General features: G+C 36.3%; 2 protein-coding genes across 3 annotated transcripts; both read left to right on the forward strand.

Annotated features, from left to right (window-relative positions):
- Positions 1-2,089: 2,089 nt before the first annotated feature.
- LOC143028071 (uncharacterized) lies at positions 2,090-2,530 on the forward strand. The gene has a single exon (XM_076189711.1). The coding sequence runs from the start codon at positions 2,090-2,092 to the stop codon at positions 2,528-2,530; it is 441 nt and encodes a 146-aa protein (XP_076045826.1).
- A 1,602-nt stretch (positions 2,531-4,132) lies between these two features.
- LOC143028406 (protein C1orf43 homolog) lies at positions 4,133-12,444 on the forward strand. Of its 2 annotated transcripts, XM_076190438.1 has the most exons (6): positions 4,133-4,316; positions 6,357-6,526; positions 6,621-6,774; positions 6,928-7,153; positions 7,340-7,526; positions 10,683-12,444. In XM_076190438.1, exons 1-6 carry the CDS (start codon positions 4,286-4,288, stop codon positions 10,689-10,691), a joined length of 777 nt encoding a protein of 258 aa, XP_076046553.1. In that variant the 5' UTR covers positions 4,133-4,285; the 3' UTR covers positions 10,692-12,444. The 2 variants fall into 2 exon arrangements, with proteins under 2 accessions (XP_076046553.1, XP_076046552.1); XM_076190437.1 differs by having other exon boundaries at positions 7,340-12,444.
- The last annotated feature ends 1,814 nt before the right edge of the window (positions 12,445-14,258 follow it).

The following is a 14,258-nucleotide window of genomic DNA, read 5'->3' on the forward strand; positions in this document are numbered from 1 at the left end:
CCATTCTTGACTATGCGGTACAGTTTTGGTCTCCGTCTTATAGAATGGGCATCAATTCACTAGAATCAGTGCAGAGGAGAATGACCAAAATTATACATGGGCTCAGAAATTTAATTTACGATGAGAGGCTTAAGTACCTTACACTCCCTGGAAAGACGATGAGTGCGGGGTGATCTAATAGAGGTGTTCAAGTGGATCAAAGGCTTTAACAAGGGTGACGCAAACAAGGTCATCATATTAAGACAACAGGGCAGGACTCGCAGTAATGGATTTAAACTGGACACATTTAGATTTAAGAAGGAAATAGGAAAATAATTGGTTTACTAATAGGGTGGTCAACGAATGGAATAGACTTAGTAACCATGTGGTGAGTGCTGAAACAATAGATTATTCTAAGAAACGGTTAGACAAATCTATAGATGGGGATGACAGGTGGTAATTGACATGGAACTGCCTAGTGTAGGCCTTATGGTCTCTTGCGGTCTCCTTCATTTTTATGTTCTTAAATCTCGGCTCATACTACAAGAAATCTCTGAGCTCACCTTCACTGTGGAAGACAGCGTTGGAGGAGCTTTGCCCTTCTTCATCGTACTCATAATACAAACTAAAAAATCTTTTAACACAAAAATATACACCAAACCCATCAACCCTGGGCACTGCCTTAATGGTTAAAGTGAGTACACTCAGAGATATAAGGACTCTACCATCGACGCCTACATCCAGAGAGCACTCACCCACTGTAGCACCTGGAAATAAGTACATAATGAAATTGAGTTCTCTACCCAAGTACTTTTCAACAATGAAATCAGTGAGAAAGACATTAACTGCCAGACCAAGAAGATAATGAACGGCTGATACAAAGGTAATGACAATAACCGTAACAATGAGAAAATTGATATTTACTATAAATCCGCATTCACAACAGCTTACAAAGTAGAACGCAAAATGAGACATATTATCAAGAAAAACATCAAGACAGTCAACTTCCCCCTCAAAAAAAAAAAAAAAAAAAAAAAGTGATCTATTCCTAAATAAATTAATTAAATAAACAAATAAATGAAAAATAAAATAATGATAACAACAGCCTTCACCAAGAAAGGTACTTCAGAAGTCACATGTCATTTATAGGTTCAAATGTAACCGAGGGAACTGTGAAACCCTCCCCTCCATCTATACTGGAACGACGACAATGAGGTTATCCTGTCGCCTTTCTTTTCACCTTACACCAGGAGCCCTTTGAACCACCTGGGAACTGAATATAGCATAGCCCTGACAAAAACAAATGTTAGAAGAAAATACAGAGAGTTTGGTTATATGTACAGACAATAAACGCCTCCCAATCTTAGAAACATTATATGTCAAAGAGCTGAATCTATATTCAAACATACAAATAGAGGACCTTAAGGCACTCCCAAGCATGCGAATAACCGCCACTAGCTCAAGCACGCCACAAACACAAGTATGGGACAAAATATCATAAAGTCAAATATGGGACAAAATGCCACGAAACTAAGCACTCGACATTTCGTTACAACCCGAAGCCGGAGGCTCTCCCAAGCATACGGTAATCTGCCACTGCCCAAGTCCCGGTAACCTCTCCCAGTTACCCAGTAACCTCTCCCAGTTATCCTGTAACCTCCCCTAGTGAAAAGCAAGTATGAACACAAACATATAAAATGTAATATCATTACTCCATTCTTCGAGAAAAATTTCCTAGCCACAGAGAATATGCATAAGAGAAAATCTAATATCAATATAACACACACATATGTAGGATATATATATATATACATATATATGTGTGTGTGTGTATACACAGGGTGACACTGAAAAACGGGAAGTTGGCAGCACTGCGGAACTGTAAACACTCGCCATTTAGTAATCATGGAGCAGTGGAACGGCCAACAGCGTGCTTTCGCCATAAAATAATTTACAAAAACAATGATAGTTTGGAAGGTGCACACAGGGAGTTCCGACGTTTTTTCAACTTAGGACGTCATGGACGGGTTCCCTCAAAACACGTGATAAAAACTTGGATTAAAAACTTTGAAGAGGCTGGATCTGCTCTAAAAAAAGAAAAAAAAAAAAAATGACAGGACGACCGAGGAGTGCTCGTGCTCCACAAAATATTGAAGCTGTACGCGTTTCAGTCTTATGGAGCCCACGGCGTTCAGTTCGTAAGCAAACAGCTAGATTCAGTGTGTCCCGAGAAAGTGTTCTCCGAATTCTCAATTTTTGTATAAATTTTCATCCCTACAAGCTGCAGATCGTGCAACAAATGAAGGAAAACGATCGCCAGTTGCGATTATTCTGCCAGCAATTTATGACAAACATAAACGAGGACAATGAATTTCTGGACAAGTTGTGGATGTCAGATGAGGACCATTTTAATTTCAGAGGTTACGTGAATAAACAGAACTATCGTTACTGGGCAGACAGTAACCCTAAAGAAGTTCATGAACGTCATTTACACGTCAGGAAGGTGACAGTCTGGTGTGCAGTTTCGTCACATGTGGTTATCGGACCTTAATTTTTCGAAAATGAACAAAGGAGCACAGTGACTGTCACTTCGGATCGGTATGCTGAGATGTCGAAATCTTTTGTTGCACCTGCATTGAACAAATTTTCACAACTTCACGAGACCTGGTTTCAACAGGATGGTGCGACATCACACACTGCAAGGCAACCAATGACAGCTGTGCGAGAATTATTCTATAACCATGTCATCTCAAGATTCGGTGGCATTCCCTGGCCCCCAAGATCACCGGGTTTGTTCGTTTGTGATTTTTTCTTGTGGGGCTACCTGAAGATCGGGTCTACACGATTCGGCCAAGGACAATGGATGAATTGAAATAAAGAATTCAAGACGAAATTCGTGTTATCCCAACTGAGATGTTGCAGCGAGCAATGGGGAACCTCAACAGCAGATTGGAAGAATGCATACGTGCAGGAGGACGCCATCAACAGGACGTAATTTTTCAAATATTGATAATTTGGATTACTGTGTCTTAAAAGGCAAGTTATAGCGGTTAAATTGCTGTCAATATTTTTGTTGGATTTCTTCTATTTTTATTGTGTTTTTTTTTCAAAAGTTCCTGCTTTTCTGTCACCCTGTATATACATAAATATATATATATATATATGTATGCACACACACATATACGAGCTCTGAGCTCTCTTCCGGCAGGGGAATAGATGTCGATCACGAGTCCAACACGTGATCCAAAGACCATGGTAAATTACACACACACACACACACAACAACAAGAAGAAATAACAATGCTGTACAACACAGCTATTCCTTAGCTTACTTTTTTTTTTTTATTATTGTAACAAAAATTTTTCACTGCCATATTTTTATAATGTTATAATATTGTAGGATGTATATTTTCAGCAGTAATGTTGTCATACCTAATAAACCGTATATTATATATATATATATATGCATATATGTATATATATACATATATTTATATATGTGTGTGTGTGTGTGTGTGTGTGTGTGCAAGATAACCACTATTGAAAAGGAACAAATGGAGCAGAACGCTTTCGTGTATTACACCTGCACTGACGATGTGATACACGAAAGCGTTCTGTTCCGGTTGTTTCTTTTCAATGGTGGTTACCTTGCACCTGTAGATCATACGTTTCTAGTATTTTATTGCATATTATATATATATATATATATATATATATATATATATATATATATATATATATATGTGTGTATATATATATATATACACACACAAATATATATGCAAACATAATCACTATCTTGAGATTATTTGTGTCAAGGAACTTACATAGTATGCTACCATAGAAATGGGAATGGGTGATGAAATATGATAAGTAACGTGTTAGTAATATTAGCCTCCATTGATTGATTGGTTAATTGATGGCCCCATCCTGACCATAACATCTCCATCGAGTCCCTCTTACTTCAGCAGCATTCGAATGCAACAAAGTTGTCCTTACTAAAGTTTACTCTTACTATAGTCTACTTGATTCATAAAGTTAAACAAAAACAGAGAACAACAAATTGTTTAAATATATTTTTCCTAAACAAGGGATATTTTATGTTTCCAAACATTCGGACAATTGTGACGTCAAATGTAAACAAACCATTGACATCTCAGTTCATCACGTCTCGACTCTGACGACATAAATATAGCTGTGGCCTAGGGAGGTGGACGTGCAGCTGTTGGAATTTCTTGCTGACTTTTGACTATGACTATTCTTATATCATTCTTTTGTTACTGAATATCAGGTACTTACTTGATATATGTCTGGACAGAAGTGGTATCGGGAAAAAGGTAACTATATTTCATTATGATTATAATACAATTTAAAAGCCACTGCACAATAGTAATACCCTAACCCTGATAGATTGAAACATTGTTTTCGTAGAAATACATTATAAGTTTATTAGCCCCTTCTGTACTGGGTAGTATAACACTTGTGGCTGCCAACAGGCTACTTTATTCATCATGTAACCTCTAAGGATAATAAGGTAAGAAAGAAGTTAAACCTATATTCATATTATATTGATTAAATCTTCCTATTTTGAGAGTTGCATATGATATTATTCTGGCTATTGGTAATCCATGTTATTTATCTTTGTGGTACATTGGAAAGGGATTGTGCCCGGTTGGTTAATTAAGACAAATATTGCTTCTGTGGTGCTATTGTTGTCACATTGACCAAAACCAATATGAATGTATGTTTTTGAGGTCCTCAGCTTGGTTAGGTTAGGATGGCATAGGATAGATATTTCCATAAGCTCTTGTTCTTGTTTTATGCAAGTATTTTAGAATATTGCAATACCAAAGGTGAAACTGAATGAACTCATATTATTTACATAGTGACGACTGTTTTGTTGTGTCACTGCTGATAACTTTTATCTTAATCACCCACATTATCTTGATCAAGAACTTCTATAATTATAATAAAAATCAGGTAAATATAGGATTTTGGATGGTAATCATACTTATCATTTATATTCAATGTTTTTAAGGGATCTAACAGATATAGAGAGGGTCATTACCATTATTGGTTATATTTTCTAAATTAAGACAATTATAATTTTCGAAATAAATGAGGTCCTTGATTAACAAAAGCTGTAGAATAAAAACACCATCATAATAGAATATCTAATCTAACACTGGTCCTCTTTTTTAGAACTTAGCTACAATTCATTTATGAAAACATGTACCAAAAGTCAGTCACACTAAAGTCTGACAAGGACTAACAAGTAACTAAATGACCGAAATGCAGCATATGAATTAACATGATGCTTGTTTTTTTGTGGTAAGATTAATTTCTGCTACATTATATATGAAAGTTATTGTCACTCCTTAAAGAAAATTTTATCACTTTTGATGTCATTTCCCTTTAGAATCTCCCCTTCCATACAATGATGTCTATGTAGGCATCATGAGGTGCGAGTGGATATATATGTTGGTGTCTTGATTATATTTATTTTGTAGTTGTAGCTAAGTGACCCCCATATTCTGTGAAATGGCTTGATCATATTTTCTGTTATTATTAATATTCCGAGAGAAAGAGAATGAGTAATGCAACTGTAACTCTATATTTTATAATGCGAGTCTTGTAATGCATCATTGAATCATTGTACATCAGGCAACTGATGTTGCCTGTGAGAACTTTACTCGTATTGAAGAGGTTAAGGACCTGTATCAAATTGCCTGAGTCTACACTTTTTTTTTTAAGGAAAATAGATTCACATGTTTTAGTCAATTTTCATATGATTTATTTTTGATATTTGTAATCAGTTTTGTGGCTTGCCACTGTACTTTTTCCAATCTATCAATATCTTTAATGAGATTTAGTAACCATACAGAAACAACATATTCCAAAATGTAGACAAACTAACGATTTATATAGCTTGTTAATGATGGATGGATTTTTAAAATCAAACGATCATGCACTCAGTCCTAGAATCTTATTTGCTTTCTCCGAGGCAGAAATAAACTGCTTTGATGATTTGAAATCATTACTAATAATTTTGCTACGATACTTTTCACTATCCACTTTTGTTAATGAATTTCTAAATAACGTATAATCATATTTATTGTTATTTTTACCCATGCGTGTAAGCTTACATTTACTTGTGTTAAATTTCATTAGCCACTTTTCAGACATACTGTAGTTTATCTAAATCTTCTTGAATATCTAGTTGGTTTAAGTGATCATTTGCCATTCCACACAGTTTTGCATCATCAACAAATTTTATTAACCTTTTCAACTCCATAGTACTAATCCTTTTAGCCTAGCTACCTCCAGGCTGTTGGTCTTTATTTGTTACTGTACCTAAAAGAAATTTCCTTTTCCAGGTGAACATACACAAGGTGTAATGGTCCTTGCTGGGGCTATGCCCCTCATAGTATTAGGGGCTTTCATTATTTTTATTGTTTTGGTGGTGACATGTTTCAAGCGCCACTTCTCTAGAATCAAGGACAGATCAAAACGAGATCCTCATGTCCCAGGACAAGAAGCAAAGAAGGTTGGTTTTGTGTATCCAAAATACCCTTGAAATCTGGTATCTTAAACAAGTGTCTTTGAAGAAAAAATGATAATTTTTTTTACATTACTTTCAGTCCTTAAGAAGGGAAATTGAGCGTCGTTTGGAACGTGTTTCTGAGATTTATAGCGAACCTAATCTTCTAACTTCTGAAATGGATAACAAAGTTGGCTTTGAGTTACCACCCTACTATTATCGGATGAAAGCTGTTGATAATATGAAACATTTAGGTATGCATTTTCACATGTACTTTTCACATTGCAATTATGGATTTATGTTTAATGTTAGTAATGATAAAGAATTCTACACTTTTGGTTGAGATCTACTAATTTGAAGTTAATTAAGACAAAATTTGATATTTGGTAAATTCATTCTTTTGGCAGAGAGAGAGTTGTATGTTCTTGATAATACTGTAACAAGAAATCCACGTGAAAATGTGCGAGCATTCCTTATGTGCCAAACTATCCCTGGTGGACTACTATCATCAGTTGAACAGCGGGTGATTCATGAATTATGTGACTACTATGACCATGCAAGGCACCATCCAACACCATTTGGTCCTTGCCAGTATCGGCCTTACAACAATTTAGTGCTAAGACTCCTTAGTAGGTGAGTTCATATGTCATGGAAGGAAAATTCATTTAATTACAGTTGATTTTTTTTTTTTTTTTTTTTTCATATGCAGCTGTAGATTAATTACAATATGGCCATTGTGGTGGGACATGATGATATACAAATGTGCCACATATATTAAATTTTGGTCTTTTTATGACATAAAGAATGTTTTTGTTTCAGTGCTCGGAATGGAGAAAAGGGTAAAGGTAGAACAAGTTACGGAGGAACTGGGAAAGCACCAAGTGACCATGATTCAGCGATTGATGAACCAGACCAGGACCCCACAGATTCAATGCATTCTGATGAAGAGAACACAGTCATACGCAATGCTACTATGACTGTCATACACCGACCAGCATCATTGAAGGTGCCACCTGATGATAATAGTTATGAAACATGTGTATAAATGTATGTATAGGGTTTTTTTCATTGACAGCAGTTGTGTAAGTAGTGTATATATTTCAGTAATTATTTGTTGGTAAGATATGTTAAAATGATTTAAGTGTTACAATATTATTTCAAAGTTGTGTGTGAGTAGCTATAGTAGATGTGTAGTTCAAGATTGTTCAGAATAGGAACCTTTTACTTTTAATGATGGTGTCGTATCAGCCACTGCCGTTACTTCTTTCATAACCTCTTTGACCTCTGCAGGATTTGTTGTGGCTCGTGTCAGATGATTATATTGAGCTGGTTAGGACCTCAGGTCAAAGGTCATTCAATTTGACCCAATAAACCTCTACAGTATTTGGTTCTGGTAAATGACAGATATTTTTATTCAGTGTAGATTAGGAGTCCCTGACTGAAGTGCTTATCATCAGTTGGGAGCATATGCTGATAGGGAATGCTTCTGTCACATGTCACTGTCATTCCCCAAGGATTCCCTTGTCTCTTCCGTCAGAGGCTGTATCTTGTAGAGAAAACCCTTTGAGTACAATCAGCATTATAAAAGTGTACCACTCACCCATAATGTTGTTGATGTTCACAAATAATGCTAAGAAAGTATGGTGAGGTTTGTGGAGAATTTAGTATTTTGGAAGAAACTTGTACCAGCAATACACTGTAATTCTCTAAAGGCACTTGGTACCAAAGACAGAGACAGACAGCATAAGTGACATCTGCATAATGATCAATAATGCCATATACTATGGTCAAGTTAGTCTATAACGCCACAGACCATGTCAATCCTTTGAAGGACTTCCTGACATGCCTTGTTTGTATCACCCTGACTGCCTACATAGCAGCTCTGTTGGATTTGGAAGGGGCAGTTTACAAGCTCACTCCTTTCCAAACATAGAGGCTATCAAGGGAGGTTAAGCACTGAGGGGGCTGTGGGAGAGTATGCTTAGTGCGACCATAACACTGGGGGATTACTCTCCCTCCAGAGCCCTTGTCTCCAAGCCCTGCATGAACACATGTGGATTAGTGACCCATAATGGGGCCAAGTGGCCATTGACTCGTAAGGAATTCATCTACCCTTTGTCTGTCTTGTGTGCCCAACACACCTCCTCATTGACAAAACCAATGATAGAACCATTTTTGTCACAGGTGGTATGAGTTACATGATACCAGTAAGGGACAATTGTGCCTCACCTGACCATAAGTGGCTATATATATATAGAAATTTTGTTCAGTTGAAACATAAGCTTCTTTTGAGTGTAACCTATAGTTTATATGTATATATATACATACATATACCAAAAGGTCCTTTCCTTCTCAGAAGGAGGTTATCAGTCAATACATACACCTACCCAGCACCCATCCAAAAACATATGAAACATTTTACCAAGGAAACAGTTTTAAGTTGGAAGTAGAAAGACAGTTACCTACATCATCAACATAATCCACATTCAATTGCTAATTCAATTAACTTGGTATTATAGTACATTGTGGAGGAAGTAATTAGGAATGTTTTAAGTACAATAAAACCCTGACTTGGGATAATATAACATGTGTTCATTCTATATATTTTTTATAATGGATATGAAAGCAGACTTGTACATGCTAGTTTAGCTCTGGGGGATTTTTGCAGTTTAACCGTTTTTGATCTACTACCAAATGTGTATACATTGTGACGAATGTGGATAGGAGGTGTTCCCTTCACCTCCTAACTACTACCAAATGTTCTTCACAAATTATGACATTGATATTTCTCCTTCACCCATCACCTTTTTCTTTTGAACCCCAGTTGTTAGATTTAATCTAATTAAAAGGAACACTATGTTAGGATAGACCCTTTATTATTATGACATTTTGCTCTTTATAGCTCCACCAAGCAAAACGTTGTACTGATAAAAACTGTCCTCATGTGATGTATTTAGATAGATTTGTCAGCAACTGCCAGTTAAATTAATCAGTCATTCTATTTGACCTTTTTACTCTAAAAATCACATAGGTTACAATGTAAACTGACTTAATTCAAACTAGTTAGATCTCTGAGTTACCAAACCTTGTTTTGTTTGAAGATATACTAGATGAATTGTAAATATTTTTTCAGGAAGTACTTTAGGATTATTTTAGTGAATTTGATGTAGTTATTGTGGGTATTTTTATTACCAAACCTCCATTACTTTACAGATATAGTGTAAGTAGTTTTTTGAGAAGTGCTCTTTTATATTATATTAGCTGGTAATAGCTAAAAGGATGAACAAAATAAATAAAATCAAAGTAAACAAAAATAAATCTGGTTCAAGAAACAACCCAAAAACCCCAAGAATGATAAATATTTCTTAACTTAAACCCTTTCCTTTGCTTTGGAGTTAATTTTTAATCCACAGGTTTGAGATAGCTGGGGACCATCACCCAGGTATTTTTCATTGCAGAAATGCTTTACTCTTGTCTGTACTGTGTGTATGTAAGGCTGTGCGGGAGAGTTTACCTTAGTTCCCCAACAGAAATGATCCATTAGGTGTCCTCTAACATAGCATATGTAGCCCAAGCTGAAACAATGCATGATTCAAATCTAAATATGATAGTTGGAAATTAAGGATATAAACCAAGTTGGAACTACAGATTGACCTCTCATTAACAGACGTTAATTAGCTGTGTTTTTGGTGCTGTTGTTTAGTGCTGTGCAATCGATATGCCACCCAAAAACCACTCCAAATCAACAGATTATTCACATCAACGGACACCATTACCCCCCCTTTTAGTCCGTTAATGAGAGGTCAATCTGTATACATGAACTTGAGGCTAGGTATGATAAATTGGAAAGCAGAAGATGGGACCTAATAAGTATTGCTCCTTTTCTGTATACTACGGTTAGGTGAATACAATAATTTCTTACTTGAAAGTTAAGGGTTGTCTTCTGTACCCAGTTGCCTTATACATCAACATATGGGTTCTGGGCTTACTCACCAGAGCTTGAAATACTACTTCTATGTATGAGGTGGTTCTTCCTCAAGTTCTTCCTCAATCTTCTACATTGAATTGAGACCAAATAATTTTACCTCGTTAATTCTCCCATCCTAACTTCTAGAGGTCCTTCCTTTGCTCCCCACCACAAGATTTCTTCTCTCTTCTACAGGTATCATAACGGGCAAAGTTCTGGAGGACGTACATCATGTGTTCCATGGAAATATCATACAGAAGGTATCTAAAAGTCTCATAGGCATGTAGTTGATGTAGACCGCAGAAAATTACCTGTTGTGATACCTCCATCTCTTCTACTATTTAACCTTGAAGTTCTTTACTTATCAAACTGCATCAACTTGCATTTGCCTCACTTTTAGACTGATCTTTGTACATTTCTATATCTGGGACTGCCATATTTCGATGTAGGTATATTATTTTCTTTTTATCATTGTATTGGCTGTGATTTGAGCAGTTTATCTGTGTAGAGGTGTTCACTGTAACTGGGGAAAAAGTTCCTTGCATACCGCTCGTACAGGAGGTGTTTCAATTAGGTAGTTTATTCAATTTCTCTTTAATCAAGAGAGATCCTGCATTTGATGACCTTGGACATAGAGGACATCTGATTTTTTTTTTTCTTGGTGTATAGTTTACTTGCTTTTATTTATTTACGTATTTTCATTCATTTACATATTTTTGTAAACAATAACCAGCGCTTTTATCCTTGGGAACAATATGACACTCGAGAAGTGAAGTCATAGAAATAATAAAGGAGAGATATAAGGAAGGACAATGAAAGTTAAAAGTGTTCAGGTTTCTTTTCTGCTTGGAGATTAGTCTTCAATTATAAGAGAATGCTGAGTATGTAGAGATGTAAAAGTCCCTAAATTATTATATACATACATATACCAAAGGCTTTTTTTTCTTTCTTATAAGAGAGGTGGCCAAAAGACAAAGGCATAGAAACCACTCCCACCCATTCCATCCCTATCATACTCCACTCCCCTCCACCTTCTTCCCTCCCTCTTATCTTGGCACCTTAACTGCATAAAACATAGTCACTACCCCATATACAGGGCAGGTTTATGATAGATACTGGTAAAAAAAAAAATGATGAAAAAACTTTTGAATGACATGCAGAGGTGGACAAGGTTAACCAAGAAGTTAATTTGTTAATCCATTAACCAGAAAGTTAACTTTGTTAACATTGAAATCTGATGAATCTTGTTCACTTGATGTGAAATCCCCATCGTGTTGCTCGCTGGCAATACTGACATCATCAGTTGCTCTAGCAGTGGAAAATGTAACTACAATATTGAAAAGTTCGTCTGCTACCAGGCACTTTTTAAGATCATGCTATTTGGATAAAATCAAGACTATAAAATGCTAGAAACCTGCATTTTAGTGTTCTAACTTCTAAGTTATATTTTCGTGCATGAAATAAAAAAAAATAAAGAAATCTAAAACCTTCTCTCAGTTGACCTTTAAGCGTGATTTTACGTGGATCTGCAACAGCCCATAGCTAACTAAATAAAACCAGAGTCTGACTGAAAATAGATTCTTTTCCTGCCACCCACAGACACTTTTTTTTCTCTCTCTCTCCCAGTTTTAACACTGGTCAGGGTCTTAACACTCATCTACTCTTAAAAGTTGCCCAGAAAAAAACAAAAACAAAACAAAAAAACAATTGATTTAATTTGATTTGCTAGGGTTCCTCATATTGAGTTTTTCTTTGTACTTTTCAACAACCAACCATATGTATTCTAAAGTAGGTGCATTTTCAGTTTTACACAGTAAAAGCTTACAAAATTTGCATAAAAAGTTCTTAAGACATTGTAGATGTTTTCTAACCTAAAAAATGTTCAGTAGTTGTGGGATTTTTGTACCTGCAATATGTCATGTGAACAAATTTTTAATATGTACACTTTTTTTGTTGTTGTAAAAACACTATTTTATTATTAAGCTGATATAAAGATGACAGTTTTTAACTTTTCCTTTATATTTATTCTATTTGAAGAATGCTAATATCTGTTGGGCCCTGAAACATGTTACATACATACATATACCAAAGGCTTTTTCCCCCTTACAAGGGAGGTAGCAAAAAAAAAACAAAGGCATAAAATCCACTCCCACCTATTCCATCCCCACATACCCTACTCCCCTCCACCCTCCTATCTTGGCTCCTTTTGAATGACTGGTCATCCCTGCATCTCGCCCACAGCCCTGGGTCCGAAGCAGTGTCGCAAGACACAGCATATCCACAGCAAGGCTGCCTCATTAAATCAGCGACCCCCCTCTCCATCCCCTCATACAGAAATGGAGATGGGGAGAAATCCCTTCGGGTTGTGTCAGTTTATATTTCATACTTGCTCCCTCACCCCCCATCCCCCACCCATTCCACCTCATGCATAACAGCATCATTCATACACAACCTCTCACTTCACCCCTATCTTCTGTCCTCTCCCGTCCTTCCTGAACAGACATTCCCCTCTTTCCCAAAACCCCTTTTACCTTATCCATCCATCTTATCCTTGGTCACCCCCTCATGTTCACTACTTCCATCTCTGCTTTCCACACTTCATTCTTCACTCATTCTTTCCATGTGTCCAAACCATCCCAATACTTATTCATCAACCCCATCTCCCAACTCTCTACCCCTGTTCTCCTCCTCACCTCCTCATTTCTCAATCTATCCAGCCTAGTAACCCCTATCATACTTCTTAGGCACCTTGTCACACATTCAAACTCCTCTCTTAAGTTCCATGTTCCCCATATAGTGCTGTTGGCACAATCGCTTCTTCATACAATCTCCTATTAGCATCCATTCCCAAATGTCTATTTCTCCATCAACTCTCCACAATGATTTTTTCCTGGAACTCCACACTTATCAACCACTCCATCTGTTGGTTCATTTCCTACCCTAGCATTAAGATCTCCCAATACCATTACATTGACATTTCTCCCTAAACCCTCTATGCAGTAATTGAAATCTATCCAGAAAGCCTCCCTTTCAAAAAGGATTACAAAGGCAGAGCATGCTGACATGAGACCTTTTGGTCCATAATTAGGTCGGATGTGTAAAAAAATATATAAGTGATAAAAAATTAGATCAAATAGAATAAAAATTATAATAATATAGATAATGATAAAATAAGTAATACATAGGTATAGTTAAATGATAAACAGGTAAATAGTAAATAATAATAAACTGACAAATTAATAAATGGAAATCAAGCAAATAATAAATAAACACAAATAATAACAAACAAATAATGAAATAATATAAAATAAATGGCAGTCATTACAGCATTTTGCTTAAATGTTCCTCTACACTCTTCTCACTACTAGGCCCATATGCACTTACAAAAACTCACATCTCCATTCCCAGTTTCACCTTCATCCACATTAACCTTGAAGAAACCTCCTTTCACTCCACCACACGCTTACCTATCTCTTCACTTACTAGTATAGCCACCCCTTCTCTCCCTCGTCCTCTCTTCACTCCTGAGATCCTCCCAACTACACTCCCAAACTCAAACTCGTCCCTCCCTTTCAATTTAGTTTCACTCGATGTCAATACATCCATCTTTCTTTTCACATACTGCCTATCTCTGCCTCTTTTACTCTCATCTGTACCACATCTATACACATTAAAAGACCCAATCCTTTAGGATACTGGTTGAAATACTCTTCCCAGACCCTCTAATGCCTTTACTTTTTTTAGGAATGTCCCCTTTGGGGCTACAGGGAA

The sequence above is a fragment of the Oratosquilla oratoria genome, chromosome 9 (genome assembly GCF_046742065.1).
Source record: "Oratosquilla oratoria isolate Oo_2021 chromosome 9, ASM4674206v1, whole genome shotgun sequence".
NCBI classification, from domain to species: Eukaryota; Metazoa; Arthropoda; class Malacostraca; order Stomatopoda; family Squillidae; genus Oratosquilla; species Oratosquilla oratoria.